Source organism: Cyprinodon tularosa, unplaced genomic scaffold, assembly GCF_016077235.1.
Source record: "Cyprinodon tularosa strain WSP-4 unplaced genomic scaffold, ASM1607723v1 ctg92, whole genome shotgun sequence".
NCBI classification, from domain to species: domain Eukaryota; kingdom Metazoa; phylum Chordata; class Actinopteri; order Cyprinodontiformes; family Cyprinodontidae; genus Cyprinodon; species Cyprinodon tularosa.
Window position 1 is genome coordinate 153,804 of NW_024039696.1, and position 20,508 is coordinate 174,311.

The window sequence follows — 20,508 nt, forward strand, 5'->3', positions numbered from 1 at the left end:
TTTTCACGACTATAAGGCGCACCTAAACGTCTTTTTTTTCCCTCAAAATGTGGGGTGCGCCCTATCTGCGGACGTTGTTGAGACCACCATGAGTATGTGAGAACGTTAAAGGGGGAAGTGTGGGCGTGGCTTGTGTATAAAAGAACAGGTATGTGCTTTATGCAGAACATTGTTGTCTTAACAACCCTGGAAATGGCAAAGAGACACGCCTATGAAGCCCAGTTTAAACTGCAGGCTATCAGCTACGCAGAGGAACATGGAAATCGAGCAGCTGCGAGAGAATTCAATATAAATGAATCGATGGTTCACAAGTGGAGGAAGCTGGAAAACGAACTCCGACAGGTGAAGAAGACGCAGCTGAGTTTCCGCGGACATAAGGCGAGGTAGCCCGAGTTGGAGGAAAGACTCGAGCGGTGGATCGTGGAGCAAAGAACGAGTGGGGCCAGCGTTTCAACGGTCACTGTTCGACTAAAAGCAGTAAAGCTGGCGGAAGAAATGAAAATTGAAAATTTTCAAAGAGGTCCATCGTGGTGCTTCCGTTTTATGAAACGGTGCTATTTTTCCATCCGGACCAGGACTACAGTTGCTCAGCGACGTCCGGCGAATTATGATGAAAAGCTGGCGAGCTTCCACTCCTTCTGCAGCAAACACATCGCTGACAAAGTCATCCAGCCAAGCCACATCACCAACATGGACGAGGTGCCGCTCACTTTCGACATCCCGGTGAATCACACAGTGGAGAAGAAGGGGACCAGCACTGTAGCGATACACACAACGGGGTATGAAAAGGCGTCGTTTATTGTTGTGCTTGGCTGCCACGCAAATGGACAGAAACTGCCGCCTATGGTGATTTTTAAAAGAAAGACTTTGCCTAAAGAGACTTTTCCAGCTGGAGTCGGCAGCGCCGGGCAAGTTACGCCACCGTTTGCAGATGGATTGTAGATGCTTGGACTAACGTTTCTGCTGGGACTGTTGTTCGAGCTTTCGCAAAAGCCGGCATCATTTCCAAGGAGCCGCACGGCACGGAAAGTGACTCTGACAGCGAAGAAGAAGGGGAAACTGGCATGTCGGATTTAGCGCAGCTGTTTAATTCAGAAACAGAGGATGATGACTTTGAGGGGTTTGATTAATACTTTGTAATCAATACATGAATAAAGCACAATCATACTCAGTTTTGCTCCCGCTCTATTTTTCTACCTGAAAACTTAATTCAACAGCAGCCTCTGGGCAGGGTCTCCTCCGGGTTCACCTCGGCAGCTGGCAGGTGTTTTTTCATCTAAATAATCTAAATCTTTTTAAGGGAGAAAGTCCACCTGAAAACTTAATCATTGCAGTCAGTTCATCCAGATTATTATCCTGCCTATACTATTTCTGTCGGAGGCGCTCAGAGCCCCACATACCAGCGGTGCGCCGACAGCAGGAATCCCTTCAACAGCAGCCTCTGGCCGGGTCCTCGCGGTTCACCGCGGCGGCTGGCAGGTGTTTTTCATCGAAATAATCTAAACCGCAGGCAGCAGGATAATAAAAGTGAATATATTCTGTCGGCAGGTTTTAAGTTAATTTATGCGTCAATAAACTGTATCAGAGGAGTAATCACAGCCCTGTGTCATCAGCGATGTGTCTCTCATGGCCAGCTCCCAGGTTTGAATAATACTTTGTAATAAATACTCCTTGCAGCTTTATTTGCTGTGATCAGTGGGAATAAAGTAGTTTTAATATGTTTTTAAGTGGGAAAATCCACCTGAGAGGACATGTACCTGTATATAAAAAACGCGCCCTATAGTCCAGTGCGCCTTATGTGTGTGTTAAATACAGAAATGGCACACATAACTGAGACTGTGCCTTTTAGTCCGGTGCGCCTTATGGTCGTGAAAATACGGTAGTAAAAAATGACAGGTTGGGAATCACCTTTCATGTTTCTATGGGTATTTTTAATAACTGATGCTTTGTAAGGAGACCCAACTATTTGAGGTTTTAAAAGTGTTCTTGCCTCTCAGGAAACATTTTTAGTCCATTACACCGCAAAATCACAAAATCCTAACACAATAAACAAATCCAATTCAATTTAGTTTATAGTTTTTTTATATAGTGCTAATTCACAACACGTCATCTCGAGATGCTTAACAGAGACAATTCAATCAGATCATACATAGAATATAATAGAATAGAAAATACCTTTATCGTCCCACAATGAGTACATTCTGGTGTTTACAGTAGCAAATGTTTATAGAAAAAAATGGTCACAAATGTGTACTTAGAAAAATGTATAAAGGCTGATTTATACTCAGAAACCAGGTCTTCTCTGTGTGTGTTGCAGTTAACTCAGATATGCTCCCGCCCCTTCCGCAGACACTCTGGTGCACCTCTCCGAAATTGTAGGTGACCGCAGACAGGAGGCCTTTGATTGGTCAAATCTACATCAGCTCTACACTATGCATATTTCCTGTTTGGTACCTTACCAGATGGTTTTGTATGTATGACCGCCATTGTGGAAATCGACTTGTGAAGTTGGACCAGCTAGAAGAGCGAGATGCACGAGAACGCTGGGACCCTTTTTCCAACGACTGCTTGCACAAAAATAAAATAAAAATACTTTAAAAAAACTCTTTTTGTAAAGCTTTTAAAACTCCTACTTCTTATTGAATATTAATCTGGCTATCAAAGGGGTTTTTAGGAAGTCAGGGATGAGCTCATAATAATAAAAGTGGTGCAAAGATTAAGATAGGAATGTATATTTGTGATTGTAACAATCGTAAAGTTTTTATAAAGGCCAAAATATTCAAATCTTCACTGTTTTAGCTTAACAACTAATTTGCTCACGTGGTCTTTGATTTTATTGCTTTAGCAGATGTGAACTATTGTGCAAAAGGATTTAAATTCAACTATGAAATTCTGTTCAGGCTTGGTACTGCATGTCTACATGATAATATATATATATTTTACTACCAATGAAATTGTTACTCAGTTAAAATCCTTGCAGAATAGAAAGAATTGATGAAGTGATGAGGCTTAACCATCGTGTCTTTATGTTTGCAAGTATCTGCATCACTGAGGTAATGGGCATCAGAGGGATCTGAACTGGAAAGCCATCAGAGCGAACACTGGTCGCTCCACGCGGTTCCCTGCGCATCTACATGCATGTAGTCGTATCTAGTTCAGTCAGATGGCGTACTCTGCACATAGCCTATTCAGGTCACGGTCAAAGTGACAGAGACAGACAGAGGGAGGGGCAAAAAGGAAAGAATGGGGGGGAGAAGAAAACCAAAAGACAAAACCGGACTGTATGCTTGAGGCTGTCACTGAGAAAACCCCTTCCCTTCTAAGAGGATGGCAGAGCAGGAGATAAAAATAGACCTGCAAATAAAAGAGTAATATATTAAGGAAGGCAAGTGATGTTAGGATTGGAGAATATTAGAGATTCTCTGTAAAGACTTGGGAGGTTTATGGAAGGAGAGAATAGTGTGACTGTGAGGTCTAATACAGAAAACAGATCAACTGGTTCAGTGACTGTTGGAGGTGATGTTCGCTGGTTCTTAATCACAGACATGGATTTAAAAGTAATAAAAAGTGGATAACAGCCTGACTTAGAAGGACTATTTGTGAGAGAGGACCTGCTCACCAGCAACTTCAGAAGAAGATGAAGCCACAGTTATCAACATTGTATAAAGAAACAGAAATATATTTTATGATTTAATATTTTTTACATTGTTTTAATATTTATACTGCATAATACACATCTACATTTAAACAGGGTCGTAATTCATTTAACGACCGAAAAGGTGTAGGCTGAAGTAAACGGATACCTGTATTGCCTAACTTTATTACACAGTCTTTATCATAGTTCCCAGAAAAGCAAACAAGTCTACAACAGTTATCTCACAGCATCACAGTATATGACCTAAAACATGACATTTCTAAGGAAAAGTGCACAGATCATAAAGCTGTTACCTTTAAGCTTCTACCTTTTTAGATTTTTTTTAATCCCTTATCTAACTTTTTCCAAACATTGACCCCTCTAACTGAATTACAAAAACTTTTTATTTGCTGTTTTTTATTATTTTTATTTTAATATTTATGTCCATGCACTGTAATTTTTGCTTAGTAAAAAAGAATTTGAAGCAAAATAATTTACTTTAGCCCCATTTACACTACTCTCCTGAAACCGTTAACTGTGCTGAGCTTGGTTCTTACGACCTAGGAGGTGAGGAACCAAGCTAGGTCGTAAGAAGGCAGGAATTAGGCACACAAAATGGCAACTTTTAGGAACTTATGTGCACTGAAAAAGGTGACCTTTGGGTGCAATAAACTCTATTAGTATTATTATTATTAGTATTATAAGTATTCATCATAATTTTTACTCTGCATTTTAAGCTCTAGTAAAAACTAGAGAGCCTGGATTAAAATTAAACCTTTTTTTTTGTGGAATGTTGCCTGTCATTAATGTTGTTTTTTTTTTGTGCCAAATAAGGTTTAAGGCAAAAAATAACAGATATTTTTATTCAAGTATCTAGTAGAGATTTTATTCTTTATTGAGAATGGTTAGACTGTTTAAGGCGTTAATTTTTAATTGTGTTGATTTTGTTTCAGTAATATTGTTGAATTGCATTCTTAAAAGACCACTATTCTGGACGACAGGTTTAAATGTTGAAATTGCACTGTTGCAGTGTGTAGGTTTGTAAGATTTTTATTGCATATTTGAGTAGTAACTATATTACCACATCTGTGTTGGATGTGGTGTATATGAAATACTTTGTATTTGTTGTTTATAACTCATACCAACTTTCTTGTTTTCTGTACAAATTCTAATGCAGTGCAACATAATGCTCTTGTGCTATTAATGCTATATTTGTACATGCTTTTTTTTTTCATTCAAATAGAGGCATACATAATCTTTACACCAATGCTAAAAGATTAAGTGGCTGTTTCAGTTCTGACCCTCGCCCAGAAGTTGTTTTGAGCAAGATTGTGTCAGTTAAATATTCTTGATCTTACATATGAGTTTATTTCTGTAACTAATGTTGAAACTCTCAGTTTCAGAGGGTAACACTGCTGCCTTGCAGCAAGAAGGTTATGGGTTTGATTACCGGCCTGGGGTGTTTCTGCATGGATTTTGCATGTTCTCCCTGAGCATGCAGAGGTTCTCTCCTGGTACTCTGACTTCCTCCTACAGTCCAAAAACATGACTGTTATGTTAAATGGCTTGTCAGAATTGTCCTAAGGACTGAGGGTGTGTGTAAATGGTTGTTTGTCTCTTTGTTGCCTTAATATTTTGAGTAAAATGCTGTTTGTGCCTATGAAAAACAAGTACACTTTACTTAAATTGTTTAAATAAATCTAACTTACATCTTTGATGTAATTAAGTAAATGTTACTTAATATCTTCGCAACTGTTATGTATTATGGAAAGTAAAATTCACTGGAAAAAAATTCAAGTGAGTGTCACTTGATATTGCAGCATCGAATTTTACTGAAATCATTCGCACACAAATACTTACAATATATTTTTTAAGTAAATGTTATGAGTTGTTTTTTTCAGTTTGCCTGGATATCGTTCTCTGCCCAAATTTCAATGAGAGCCTCAGTCTCATGATGGGTTCTGGGAGTAAAGCCCAAAATGCAGAACACACATGGGGAAACTGGGTAAAAGTCCAAAAGGGTTTATTTAAGCACAAACATGGATATGACACGGGAACTGGTTCAGACTGGGGAGCAGGTTCACTGGAGATTGCACTGGGACTGGAGACTGTTGGTTAGCAGAGTTCATGAGAGGCTAAGCTTCTAGCTTCAGGCTTAGCGTGGCAGTCCTAGATTTGAGCTTCCAGCTCACTGCAGAGAACAACAGGGGACAACACGAAGGACTCTAGAAACTCATTCCACGTAGGAACCTCCAGGGAAACTCCACACAGAAGTCTTCAGGTTTCAACCACGTAGGAATGTTCGGGTTAGGGAACAACAGGGGAAAATCCACATGGGAACCTCTAGGGAAACTCCACATAGAAGTCTTCAGGTTTCAACCATGTAGGAATCTTGGGTTGGCGCACCAGGGCAGAATAGCAGGTTAGGTCTCCTAGAGCTTCAGGCTTGAAACTGGTTTCCTGTGATACAACTCTCCCAGAGCTGCAGGCCAGAGACAGGTTGCCAGAGAGACAGCTCTTCCAGAGCTTCACGAAGAGACAGGAGGTTAAGCTCATCCAGAGCTTCACGAGGAGACAGGTGGTTAAGCTCATCCAGAGCTTCACAAGGAGACAGGTGGTTAATCTCATCCAGAGCTTCACGAGGAGACAGGAGGTTAGCTCATCCAGAGCTTTCACGAAGAGACAGGATTCCTGTGAGGCAGAGACAAGGAAGAGTTAGAATCTGATCTCACACTAGAGATAACAAAGATTCTTCTGTAACAGAGGCTCAGGAAGCTAACCAACTAAGATCAACACTGCGGCGTGGAATCAAGGTCAGGCAGGAGCTTATAAAGGAGAGGTCTTCTGATGAGAGGATTAGCAAGAGGTGTGCAGGAACAACCCAGTCTCATTTATTTACATAATATCTACTTAGTGAACATATATTCCCATGAGACTGGGTTGGCAGGAAGGTTCCAGCTCCAGAAGACCCACGGCGCACTCTGCTGGAGACAGAGGGTAATCTCCAGATCCCCACAGTAACTCCAGCCCTAAAGAAAAATAGCAAAGAGCAGAAGGGGATCCTTGGCGCCCTCTGGTGGGCAAGCCTGAGGATCCCAACAATTTTTTAAGTAAATGTTATGAGTTGTTTTTTTCAGTGTGCCTGGATATCGTTCTCTGCCCAAATTTCAATGAGAGCCTCAGTCTCATCATCTCAGGTCGCGCCACGATCTTTTGATGCCATTTATTGTTAATAGGCTAAGAAGAAGTTTTTGTTGTGAACAGTTGAAGAGAATGTGAATTGCCAAGCCAAACACTCCAGAAAACCGGCAAAATGAGTCAGTTGACTGTAAATAAGAGTGCAGAACGGTCTGCTCGTGCACTTTTTGTTATCAGAGACCCGAGACACAACTGAACTGTGCCGAGCCCTGCTGTTAAACTAGTGCTAGATTTAGCATGATTCGGTTGTGTCCAGTTTAGTTGCGTTCCATTTACACTCAACAGTTATCTCGGTTACCGTGCTCAGACTGTTATTGGCACGGTTTCAAAATGGTAGTGTAAATGGGGTTTTTGTTTGCTACTATGAAGGCCTTGTTCATTATGGCTACAATTTTAGCAATTTTTGTTTGAAGTACACTAATTTGTGTTTTCCTGTTTAGTTTTTCATCAACATATACATATAAAATGATAATTTATTATTACAGTCATGGTAATGCTGCCTATTACATTTCTTGCTATTATTTGCACATATAGAGATCAAGGGAGCCCCTTTGATAGGTGATAGGTATTAACCATTTATTCCTTGTGAAATTATACATTACTACAGATCACCGTCATGTCTATGATGGTGTTTGAAAATACTTTAATTTGGTTAAAAACCCAATCAAGGATCAAATGAGTGAATGGCATGAATCATTTGTTTCACACTTTTGTGTAAATTTGGTGAAAATGTGGTAACTGACTCATTTACCCGAGTTCTTATTTGACTTATTTCCAGATTTCTGTGACGAAATTGTATAGGACTGATTTTTAAAGATTGAATCTTGTGTGCAAAAGAAAAAAACCAACATTTAAGCGAAAAGTTACAAAAACTTGTCCTGGTTAAAATATCATGGTCCAGTTCTTGTTTTCTCTTCACTGCCCCAAGTGTTTGGAGGAAGAACTGCAGTGAGTAAAAACACTATTAAATACAGCATAATGTAAAATCTCATTGCCAAAATATCCCCCTTATAATCTTTTCCCTTTCATGTTCTGTTTTTCTGATAATCATATTGTGCTTTATGTTCACTCTAAATCCTCATATTTTCTGTTTTATCTTTTTCCTCTTGTCCTCTTCTCTCCACCCGCATCCAGTGGGCTAAAAACCCAATTTATTTCTGTAGAAAAGGAGAGGCTTGAAAGGGTCCCGCGGGGGGGTTGCGGTTGTGTTGTCAAGGTAACACACTGTGAGGGACTTGGCCCCTCGAGCCAGTCCAAAGGGCGTTTTTGAATTTATTCTCTTATTAAAAAGTAGGAACGCAGACCTGAAAGCAAAGGAGGGATAAATAAAAATAACTAAGCGAAAGTTGAAAACAGATCAAGGGAAAGGGAGAAAAAAAGGTGAGGCTGCAAATACCTCTGCACAGATGGTGTACCCTGCTTGTCAAGTTGGGGGAGAAATGACATGCACTTATACAGCATCTGTCACTCAGCTCGGTCAAGTGGCCCCAATTGGCTGTCAGCGGTTTACATGGTAACAGCCTCCATACTCATTCTCCTGTGCAGCTCTCCGCCTGTGAGCTAAGGCACAGAGAATAGACCCTGTTTGTGTGTGTGGGAGGCAAAGCACCTTAACCCCCCTCGTCGATCTCCATCAGGCATTTCCTATAATTACAGACGCTTCGTATCAGCTGAAGATGCTGCCTCACCATACCTGTTTTAAACCTTCCAGTCTCAAACTGTCTATTTGCACCTGTTTGTGTCTGCTAAATAAGGCAACCTGCTCATGCGAGCATGAACGACGGCAATAGGGGTGTACGCATAGTCTTGGATCAAATTTTCAGTTTCTGTTGCAATGACTGACAGCTGTCGCAGGTTTGGCGTTCAGATGTATAGTTGGGACAGCAGGGGAACACTAAAGTTTCCCCACAGGGAGGGAGCAGGCATGGCTTGACAGCACTGTGAGATCTGCACTGTCACATTTGTCTATTGGTAGTATCTTAAGTGAGATATTTTCACGTATGTGTGCAAAACAGAAGTTGGCTTTGCTTTATTTCTGCCACATAGAGGTGGAACAACATAATGTTTGCTTACGTTGTCCTGGAACCTGAAAAAAAAGAATAAAATCTACTTTTTGAAAAGAGTTTTCAGCATTTAATTCAACCTCACCTTCAATGCTGTTAACTCAAAATTGCCCTGAACAGCAATTCCATGATGAGACATGGTGGTGGTAGTAGCATCATGGTGTGGAGCAGTTTTTTTTTTGCTTGGTCTGAAAAGCTAGTCAGGGTTGATAGATGGGACCAAATAAAGGCCGTCCTGGAAACAAAGTTTGTTAGTGGTCCTAAGAGAGTTGAAGTGGATGTTCAAATATGCTCTGCATCTAGTCTAACTAAAGTTATGTTAATTGATTAATTAGAATAGGCAAACGTTTCAGTCTCTATATGACACTGCCAAAAACAGCTATAAGGCTGTATTTGTGGCAAAATGAAGCTTTAAAAAGCATTAAAGGGAAACCACAACCGGAATTTTGCTCAGTTTTTTTTTTTTTTTTTAAAGATGTTTTAGTACCTATCTAGGAGTCTTAGTCAATTCTGCTGTCTTGTACCACAGTAAACTCTAGTTGGAGTGCTGATGTATTTAAGCATCAGAACTGATGCATGATTCAAAAGACCAATCACATAGCCCATGCACAACAAAAGGCACCAACAATCCAAAAGAACAATGGTCGGCTGTTTGATTTGCATCTGACTTGGAATGTGTTCAGGAAGATGGACCTCCATGCTGCTCAAATTCATCAGCTCTCCAACTAAAGCTTGCTGTGGTGTGTCAATTAGAATTGACAAAGACACCTGGATAGGTCTGCTTCAAAACACTGAGTGAAGTCCGGTTGCCTTCCAGTTTAAGCACATTTGTGGTTGACATGATCCGAATAACAGAGAATTTACATAGGTGCTTGAAAGCAATGGAAACGTCATAAAAGCTGTACAAAACGAAATGACAATAAAAGTTGTCTAAGTAATTGCTCCAAAGTAGGTGCTTGGCTTAGTGTAGACAGTTGCACACTAGCACTTACAGCGACACAAACTTGCAGAGTAGAGTAATCCCAATATTGGAGGTGGCTCAGAGATACGGTGGCTCTAGTGGGAACCTTCAATAAATATCCAAACCAAACACTCTTGATAAACAAATATGAATACATTTCAAATTTTATTTCATGGGTCATACACTTTGTGACCCATTAACAAGATTTTTTTTTTTTAACAGGTTGTTGGTCAGGTAAGAGATTGACTCAAACCTAGAGAAAACCAGAGTAGACAGATGATACAGTCTTGTTTATATGCAATTTTAATACAAATAGTTTTTTTCAATTAACCTTTATTGTGAGGAAAGTCAGTATATATTTTCCTAAGACCAGATAAAATTATTTATTGTCAGTCCTTTAGCAAACCAACGCTTCCCAGGATACAGTTGATTATGCCGGTTCTCCTAAATGACGTCACACCCCAGGCTAAGCCAGTGGCAAAAACCAGATTCAGTAAACCCTTTTAAAACTTAGGTGGGCATCAGAAAGGGGATTTTAGACCCAAAATCAATTTTCAACAGAATTGCATACATTGTCATCACGTATACAGTTTATCAGCAAAAGAAAAAGTGTATTTAAGGCTTTAAGTAAGCCAGACTTCTCTGATACTGATCATTAAATAAAAAAATAAAGAAGAACTAGAATAGGAAACGTTGAAATTGATAGTTTTATGTGAGATAATGTGGATGATTAATTTTCCATGGGTTTGGTAGAAAAAAGTAGGAGATTTGCTAAGAATGAGAGCCTGTAGAGCACTAGTGCTCTAGAGATACATGCAATCTCAAACAGGAAGAAGTCTATTGAAATAGTCTGATTATTAAAAGCTGACCAGCAGATATTCTAAGGGTTTGTTGAGTGGAATAAATCAAACCCTAGTATAACACTGAGATAATTGTGTCTTTCCAAAGGAAACGCACTGACAGCATTCCTCTAGACCTCTGAGTGACTCAGGCGGCAGCTTTCAGCTTCCCACTCTCTGCTGCCTGCCCCTGGATGAAAAAGAGAGAGAGAAGGAAGAGAGACAGCGGCGTGACTCATATATCATCCTCTGAAGTGGAACTCCTGAAAATGTGTTGCACTGGCACATACAGAAATATGCACACAGGCATGCACACGACAAACACGCGCAATGGAAGCCCAAGAGACAATTTGGAGTACCACCATGTGTGATGTGCTTTGGGCAGTCATACACTTTGAAACGTCAGATAACCCCTTAAAAGAAGAAGACATGGAAATTCTGACAGGGTCATTAGTCCCAGTCTCTAAACAAATACTCTCACTTTATTACATGGGTGGTGACACTCCAACGTCCAGATTATTTACCTGTCAGTTGGAAGCATCTAATGCTAGTGTAAATGGAGGAGCTTCATTTCTGTATTTTAAACATAAAAAAACTAAATATTGGATACTGTGTAAATCAAGCATTAGCAAACTTAAGATTTGGAATGTTTCTGACTCTAAAATGTTCTTCAGTCTTTGAAATAACCAAACCATCAGCCTGTTTTTTTCTCTTTCTTTTCAATAACATTTCTACTAATGATTACATGTTGAGCATGTAAAACAGCACCAAAAAATAATAATCTTTACGGATGAATAAAACTGTAAAACTTCAAGAAAAAAGCCTGCTAACTTCTATATTTTGACACCGGTTGTAGGAGTGTGTTTAAACCTCTAGTTTTAAAGGGGCTGCTGGTTTCTTTAGTCCCACATATAAATCTTTAGATCTGGTTTTTATTACCGGTAGTTTTCTATCTTTACCATTGACATAGAAAAAAAAAATCTGATGAAGATTCTGTTTTGATAGCTGAATCCAAACATAATTGGCTGAGCAAGTGCTTTGAATTCAAATAATGTTCATCATAAGCGACTGATCTGTGTTAAACTACAGTCTTGTTGAGGAAATAATCATTCCTTTAAGCCCTGATAATGAACATAGTATAGCTCTTTAAAGCTGTGCACGTATAAATGAACCTTCACATTAAAATGGATTTAAGCACCCTTTCTTAAATAGGAAAAATGTTTGTCTCCCTGTGAGAAATGACTTTACAAAAGTTGCTGACTGAACCAAATAGATGGCAGTGAGAACAAAGAGGACAGTCATTCAGATGGGAAGCAATAAGGTGTACCAGTAAAAGACAAACTGTTTCTCCCATTACATTAGACGTGTTTTAGATAAAGAACATACAAACACCAAACATGGTGGTGGAAATTTGCTGGTGTAAGGCATCTATGAGTAATGCTCTCTACTAAGATTCTGATTCTGACTGTCTGCAAATTAGTGTGTGTCCCTAAAGGCGGGCATGCACTGTAGGATATTTTCAATCTTTACACGCAGCTACAGCTCAAACTCTAGGGTTTAAAAGTTCACAGTGCACGATGTATGTTCTTACACTGTATGACCCGAGGCTCTGATAGGATCTGAAGCTCACACTGTACTGTATGTCCAAAAAGCACACGTCAGACTCAGTGTTGAGAGATGGCGATTGTCGTACTCCTCAATCTGGAAGAAGAATTCCTTTGTTTGTACATGTTGTGGTAAATCAGCTTGTAGATGCTTGTAGCTTTGCCTCACAGCAGAATTTGCCCACAACTGATTTCTCTTGACCTTATAATTCCTGATTGGGAGGTTGTCGCGAGAGGCTAATCTCCCCTCATTACCCACTGTATACTATGCGACCCACTACGCACAATGAGGCTAAAACTTGACCCAATCCAAAAAATTCTCGCATGACTGGAGAATCGACCTGAAAAGGGCAAAAATTCCTAGTGCATGCCCACCTTAAGGTGTACTTGCTTGATATGTTGCTGGATTGCGATACAAAGCATTTCGGTTGCTCTCTTCTCAATTGCTAAAAAATAAAGGTTTAAGAAGATTTTAGTCAAAGCATGGGCTTTAACCAAATTGAGGTAACAAAACACTTCAGGGAGGATGACTTGAAACCTTACTGTGGACCAAACCCACTGTGATATATTGCTCACTATTCTATTCATTACTAACCATTCAAAGGGCTTGATGAAAGCTGCTGTTTTTGCAAAAGATGGCAGAAACATTGATTAGGCTTAGAGTGATTGGTTTGGATATCCTCATTCTCCTTAATGAATATAGCCATCTATTGAATATCTTATTTTATATTAGATAGGTTGCCTTCATATGAAAGTAACTTGGCTTGATGATCTATATAAAAGGAAAAACACAGCTATTTTTTAGAGAACAAGAGTGTGACAAGTTTCTGTTTCACAGTGAAAAATGTTGGGTTGACTGTCTGTAAGATCAAGAATTTCCATGTACTGCAAAACAACTTCTTTATTTAATAGAAAGTTTGGCGGTTATGCTTTGGCTGGCTTGATGATGTGGGAGGAGGTACAAGCTTAAAGCCGGTGAACCATGAGATCTGCCATTTTCCTTTATGATTGGACGCTCTACTGCACCTGTGCCACATATAGACTTCTCTCGCTAAACTAATCACCACTGCCAGCAGTGGTCAGCTCGGAGCGGGATGCAGATAGAAGCAGATGTACAGAGATAATTAATGGCTCAGAACAAACGCAACAGGTCACACAGCACAAATCAGTGGCTCGTTTACGTGTGACATGCAGACATTAGCTATGTCACTTTTGCTGCTTCATTACAGTATAGGTTGGATGAGGTTATTTTTGCATCTAAAGCCCGATCTGTTAGACAGATCTCTTTAGTCTTTTTCAATTATGAATTGAAGTTATGTTAAAAATCTCTTGAACCGCTGGAAAGTTGACCCCCTTATGGGCATCTGTCTTTTATTTAATATATACAGTTATTTTGAGCTCTTACAGTCGCATATTGTTTTTCAGACTGGAATATGTCCTCTTAACTTCATTTACTTTTTGTATGGCCCCAGATACATATAGACCTTTCACAATTTTTTCTACGTTGAGTGATGGAAAACATGGATAAATGTAGTAAAATACTGTTGATTTCCTTTTAAAATTGTTCCCTAAAATCAACGAAAGCCTAAACTCATTTTAACAAAATTAAAATTTATAATTCTGCTGCTTTATGTCATGGTAATGGACACTCAGCAGCTGTGTTGTTTCTAGAAGAACAAACATTTTTATGCATTGTGTTGATGTTGAGCCTTACTTAATGAATTATTAAAACTTTAAGTGCCCTTATTTTGCATTTTTTTTTTTTTTTTCACAAATAACGATTTAGTGAACACGGAGTTTGATGTTTCAATGCAACCCAAGGATGCATGTTTTTCAGTTATTTTTCCATTCTTTGTTCCCCCACAGAAACCTGCTGGACATGGATACTTTCTCCAAATCAGACCCAAGTAAGTTACGTGATCCTTGATCTATGAAAGAAAATGTGTCTGCAAAATAAAGCTGCATTTTCTGACTTACAAATCATTACAAATTTATATTTTGAGCTGCATTTTCATTTTATTTCTCTAAGATGAGTTCATTTGTAAATGTGTTCTATGAAATAATATTTTTCAAACATTTATTTTTCAAAGGGTGACCAGGCAAAATTGACAGAAATTCATTGCAAAATTTCAAATTTGAATATTAACATACCTTAACAGAACTGCTTATCATTAAATTCATAGCTTCATATCTGACTATGACCATAATTGCTAATAGATCATCCAAACGTTTACATTTTCTTCTCCAAGTCGGCTGATTCTGTTACCGGTACTTAATTTAAATGATACATAAAATAATGTTTAACATTTCGTACTCAAGAAGATGTACTGGCAAAAAGTGACCAGATTGAATTTAAAATGCTAAGTTCAAAATATACATATATAAACTGAAATTATTTTTATTTTAAAGTTATTAAAGAAATTGATAATACAACATCCAAGCTGCCTTTTCTTTTCTGCTTATTGTTTGACAGTGCTAAAAAGAAAGCAAAGAGGAAATTACTTTTTTTGTTGAAAAAAAAAAAGAAATTTAAAAGAGTTCAATAAATAATTCGAATTGCAATTTCAAAATTACATCTTAAATTCTTTATGTTCTTCCCTAAATATCACTTTTTGTTTGTTTTAACAACTTTTACTAAAAGTCAAAAAGCTACGTCAGTAGTTTTGGCCTCATAGGGAGAAGTGATAACACAACAATGGTAATAGCTGGTTTTCTCTGGTTGGTGGTGTTTCCATCTTTGAACTATAGACACGTGGCTGTTTGTGTTTTGGTCAAGAAAAGAAACTCCTTTTTATAGAGAACTTTTCACTCTTCACAGAAACTCCTGAGAAATGAAGCAGCTGGGATGATAGTGGCTTAGTGGAAAAGAAGATTTCCTGAAAAACTTAACGTCTTTTCTCCGAAGTCATTTGAATATAATCATTTTCTGACAGTTCTACTCTATCAAGTTCATGAACAGGCTGCCAGAAATGTTAAACCAGTTCTGCAAGAACAGAATGTAGACAAAAGTTGCTCTCTTCTTGTGGAGTAAGCACAACTTGCAAATTTAGAAAGTAGTTTAGCTCATTTGTAGATTCTTGTTTATGCTTTGTAAGTCACACCAGTATGAAAAACCAATATTGTGAGCAGCTGATTATTTATTATTAAAAAACAATTAGTACAGATCCAAACAGATCCAAAAGCAGCTTTAATGCTTATATCGACATTATATTTTGGTTAAGATGGTGACAGTGATAAGAAGCCTGCTTGGATGATTGTGATTATATGGTGGAGTAGGATTGGAGCTGTTTGGTATTTATTAATGAAGGAGGAGTTCGAACCTGTCTGACTTGGAAAAGAACCAAAAAGTCGTAGTAGAGATAGTCTGAGTATGTGACCTGATGTTAAAAATAACTTAAGAGTGGTGATATAAATCAAAAAGCTCCACCTTTCTAGTGGATGGGAAAAATTATTTAAGCTTTGCAAATATTGTTAGTTGAAATCCACTGAATATTATCTGCTTTTTAGCATTTAATAATGTTATTAATATTATATTTCTGTTTTCTTTACAGTTTGTGTTCTTTACACACAAGGCATTGGCAACAAGGAGTGGAGAGAGGTCAGTTAGTTTTAAAGTCTCTTTAGAGCAATTTCACTGCATCGTCTTCATATTGGTGTACTTTTGAAAAATGTCCTTTTAAAGCTGTGTTTTGAGCAAAAATTGAGAGTAAACCTTTTTTATGAAAAAGTGATTACCTGATTTATTACCTGTTTTACATGATTTTAACACTTAGAATATTAAAATAGTTTTAAATATTAGGCAAAGATTACGCATGTAAACACAAAATGTGTTTTTTTAAATTGGGGTTTTAATTATAAAGGATTCTTTAGTTATTATGAAAAAATAAATGAATAAAAAACCTACATTACTGTTGTGAAAAAGTGATTGACGAGCGTGTGGTGGCGTCACAATTACGCCTCTTTTCCAATCGACCCATATTTAGGCTGAGTGCTGGCGTTCTCCCTGCGTTCTTGTCAAGAACAAGACTCCATACTTGCGTTCTTATGAATTGAGAATTTGCCTCTGAGTAGGAGAACTCCTGGGCTAAGAGAAAACACTATTGGAAGCAATGGTTCCCTTCGAATCAGTTTACCCTTGATGTAGTAAGTCTGAGTGATTTTTTTAAATTGTGAAAAGCTATTCTGTAAAGATGCCTGGCTCTCCAGGAATTGCTCCTCCTACTCTACTTGAAAGAAAATTAGCTTTTCCTTAAAGAAGTCACTCAGGTGCAACATATTTATTTATTTAAGTGTCGTTGTTACTCTGTCTAGTTGGGCAAATTCTATTAAACAAGCTTCTTTAAGCAGTTATTTACTTTAGGAAACATATTCTTAAGTCACCTAAAGTGATTTAAAGGAATAAATAGTGAGATTTAATATTTCTTACTTAAATTATTTTTTGCATACCTTTTTTTATGTATAGTGAGGCTAATTAAAATGTCCAATTTATCCGGGCTTTTTTTAATAAACACTTTCAACAACATCTGGATTTTGCTCATATTTAGACTGAACTGCTGTCAGCAATGTTTTTTGTCAATATTCATGTTTGTAAATGAGGGGGCAATTCCTGCTGCCCCAATCATTTCCAGTTATTCAGGCTTCTTAGTGGCCCATCATCTGCATGCTTTATCATCAGGCAGAGTTAAATGTCAAACTGGGACCTCCCTGACCCTTATTGACTGCATACTTAAGCCGCCGTGCATTTATTACATTACATTCTAAAGCTGTACATAATCTCCTGTAACCAGCGACTCCACGAAAATGTCTCCAAAAAGAACAGGCTGCAGGTGATAAGATATTTATATGAGTCACCACAAATTCATGGAGTGCCTAAAAAAAGCTAAGTGTCTTTTAGCCGAGAAAGCTCTGAAGTGTTGCACAGAGCTAAAATGGCAGTTTATAGATTTTCTAAATGTAGCTGGAAAAATTTTCACCGCCCACAACTTAAGAAACGCAGCGAGACAAGTAGAAGTCTGAACCTTGGGCTTTCCTCTGACTGTTTTACAAGGAATCTCTTATCTTTCTGCTTTATTCCCAGTTTGGGAGAACAGAGGTGATTGACAACACGCTGAACCCAGACTTTGTGAAGAAATTTATCCTGGACTACTTCTTTGAAGAGCGACAGAATCTCAGATTTGACTTGTGAGTACAACTGCACTTTGTGTGTCCTCTCCTCTGCTCTTGTGAGCATTGGTTAAACAAGTAGAATACAGTTGATTAGAATAAAAAAAATCCCTTCATTGTCCCACAAAGGGGAAATTGTGGTGGTTACAGCTGCTAAAGATTTTAGCAAAAGTGGTCACTTAATGTGCCCCTTAGAAAAGTGTATACAAATAACAGATACAATTAAATAGAGCATTATACTGTACAGTGTTTTTATAATATAAATACTCTGTACCTGGAGAAGCGGGAGACGACGAGTACGAGTACGAGTAACAGCTGAAATGTGCTAAAAAATGCCAGCATGTTATTTAACTGACTAAGACAGAAACCGTGCAAAAATAAGCAAGAATGTAGCAACTTATTGAGGTTATTTGAAACAGTGTTGTTATAAAGTCTTCCAGCTGCTGGGAGGAAGGATCTGTTATTACGCCCCTTGGTGCATTTAGGGTGCAGCAGTCTCTCACTGAAGGAGCTCTCCTGTTCAGCAACAGCTTCATGCATGGGGTGGGAGACTTTATCCAACAGATATGTTAATTTAGTAAGGAACCTTTTGTTTCCCACCGCCTGCACTAAGTCTAGAGGGCATCCAATCACAGAGCTGGCCTTCCTGGCCTTGTGGATGTCTTCTTAGGTTCTGTCCAGGTTAGCTTTATTCAGTGCCTTGTAAAAGGCCTCAAAGCCCACAATGTTCAATGGAATCTCCAGCTTTTCACATGTTTTTTTTTTTATTTGAGAATGAACGGAGCCAGTTTGGATGAAAGGGGGTCTTTCTTTTTGTAAGGTCTGCACTTTGAACCATTCTTAATCATGAAAAATTGTTTTTTTTCTAACCCATCTGATCAATTAACCTTGCTTAATGTTTCAGATAGTGTCCTACTGGAGGACTAATCTCTGCTCTATTCTCAAGTTCTTCAGTTTTTCCCTCTCGCCTCTGCTTACCTCAGTTCTACCTAGCTTCCTTGGCTCGGATGAAGAAAATACCCCCACAGTATGATACAGCCACCATATTTCACCCTTTGGAACACGTTTTTAGCAGCATACTCTACAACCATTTCCTGTTTTGACCATCAGATAGTCAAACAACTGCCTGAAATACTAATACATCACTCCTGATGCAGCTGCTTTAACCTCCTCCTTCTAAGGAAGTCCTGCCAGCTTTATTAAAATCAAATAATTATATAAGTACTTATGGAAGTGCATCCTAATTAGACTTTCCTTGTTCTTTCATGATGTTTGACTGATAGTGGTTGGTTATGCTTTGAATTTAAAGAATTTAAAAGTAAAAAAAAGGAGACCTGGTATTGTTTGTAAGATAAAAAAATTGTGATTCCCATACTCGTAAAATCCGATTTTAACAGCCACTTCAAACACCTGTCTTTATTTTGACTTTTTCAAATTTTCATGCTGAAATTTATTTTGCTTTCCTTTAAAACATTTCCTTAGTTATTAAGATTTGCAGACATCACTGTATGCACGCCTCAAACTGAGGTTTTGAAACCGACTAGTGGTTTTTACTGTTTTCTAGCAGAAGAACCTGATGTGGGTTCGTGATGTCTGCAAAGAAGTAAAGTGGATTTTCAAACTGGTTTCTGCAATGGAAAGGCATCCATATAATCACACCTCCACTACCAAAACCGCACAGTTTGGTAGGAGGTGGTTATGTCAATCAGTTGCATTTGATTTTCTCCAAACATGAAGTAGTATTTTAGTTCACTGATGTGCATCTTTGTGTTCAAATGGCTGGATATCCCTTCCTGTTAAGATTGGACACTGTCTTATATGCCTTATAAGAATAACCTCAATTAAAGCTGCAGTCTGTAACATTGAGGAGAGAGCAGACTTCGACTGAAAATTTGAAGAAAAACAGGTTTCACGCCACTCCCCCATCCTCTCTGCTTCACTCATGCCCCACCTCCAAGCTCCACCCCTCTCACAGCAGCTGCGCGGCTACCGCATGCGACCAGAAGGGGTGGGGGGTTGGGGGGTGGGGGGGGTCGGGGGGGGTTGGCGGTAGCAGCGTGTGTGAGCTGTGATTGACACTCCATCAGACGCTCCTCTGGCTGTGATTGGTTGTTTTGACTCGTCCCGAATTATTCTTTCCAGATTGAAATACAGGCAGTAGGCGGTACCAATTGAAGCAGTTTTTTTCACAGGTTACATATCACATGTACTGCTGTCTGGGCATAGGGACAGTTTTAGCCAATATGACAAAAAAGTGATTTTTAAAAACTTACAGACTTCAGCTTTAACAGAATAATAGTCTTATACTGCATCTCATATTGCTGGACTGCAACAAATGATTCTTTAGGGTAATTTCTGATGTCTTTCCATCTTGATATTGTTCTTACGCACAATGGTAACGTAATGAGGGATGGGCTTTCTTTTTGGTGATACATCATTGTACAGATGTCTATAGTGTACATCTGACAGGTGCATTTGAAATTAGTTTACTTTTTATTGCCATCTTCAGTGTCTCTAGGTGATGCTGTTCTCATTAATTAAAAGCAAATTTTAGCCGCTGCTTTAAAGTGAAAGATTAATTAGATTATTTGTGTCCCAGAGAGGAAAAGCAGCAGTTTAACCATGATTTGATAGCTACTGAGAGGAGCTAAACGGGAAATATGGCAGTGAAAAAAGCATTTTGTTTGGGTGGAATTTTGTCACAGGTTCAAGTATGATAAGCATCTTTGTTGTGCATAGCTGGAATGCTGGGTTCATGCCTGCATCCTGCCAGGCTTCCAGTTTACGGGCATATATTCAATCATTACACCTAATTTATAGGTAAAACCGTCTTTATATTACACAGTTTACAGCCGTGCAGCATGCATGCAAAGCCAGGCTTTGATATTTTGGCTCTGTCACGCTCTCGGCGCGCGCATGTTGCAGGAGATGTGTCACTCGGTCACATGGTGGACAGACCCGCTCCAAGACGAAACTAAAAGTGATGTGTGCCTCTTGAGCGTGCTCTCCCACATGCAGTGCGACGAAAGCAACAGTGTGGGTTATT

The 20,508-nt window shown here is 38.7% G+C and overlaps 1 protein-coding gene across 1 annotated transcript in view; it reads left to right on the forward strand.

Moving 5' to 3' along the window:
- LOC119776258 (copine-8) overlaps positions 1-20,508 on the forward strand; it is a 118,760-nt gene that overhangs the window by 18,796 nt on the left and 79,456 nt on the right. Inside the window, exons 2-4 of the mRNA XM_038274571.1 lie at positions 14,166-14,206; positions 15,851-15,897; positions 17,377-17,480. Coding sequence (XP_038130499.1) covers positions 14,166-14,206; positions 15,851-15,897; positions 17,377-17,480 — 192 coding nt within the window. The remainder of the gene's footprint in view (positions 1-14,165; positions 14,207-15,850; positions 15,898-17,376; positions 17,481-20,508) is intronic.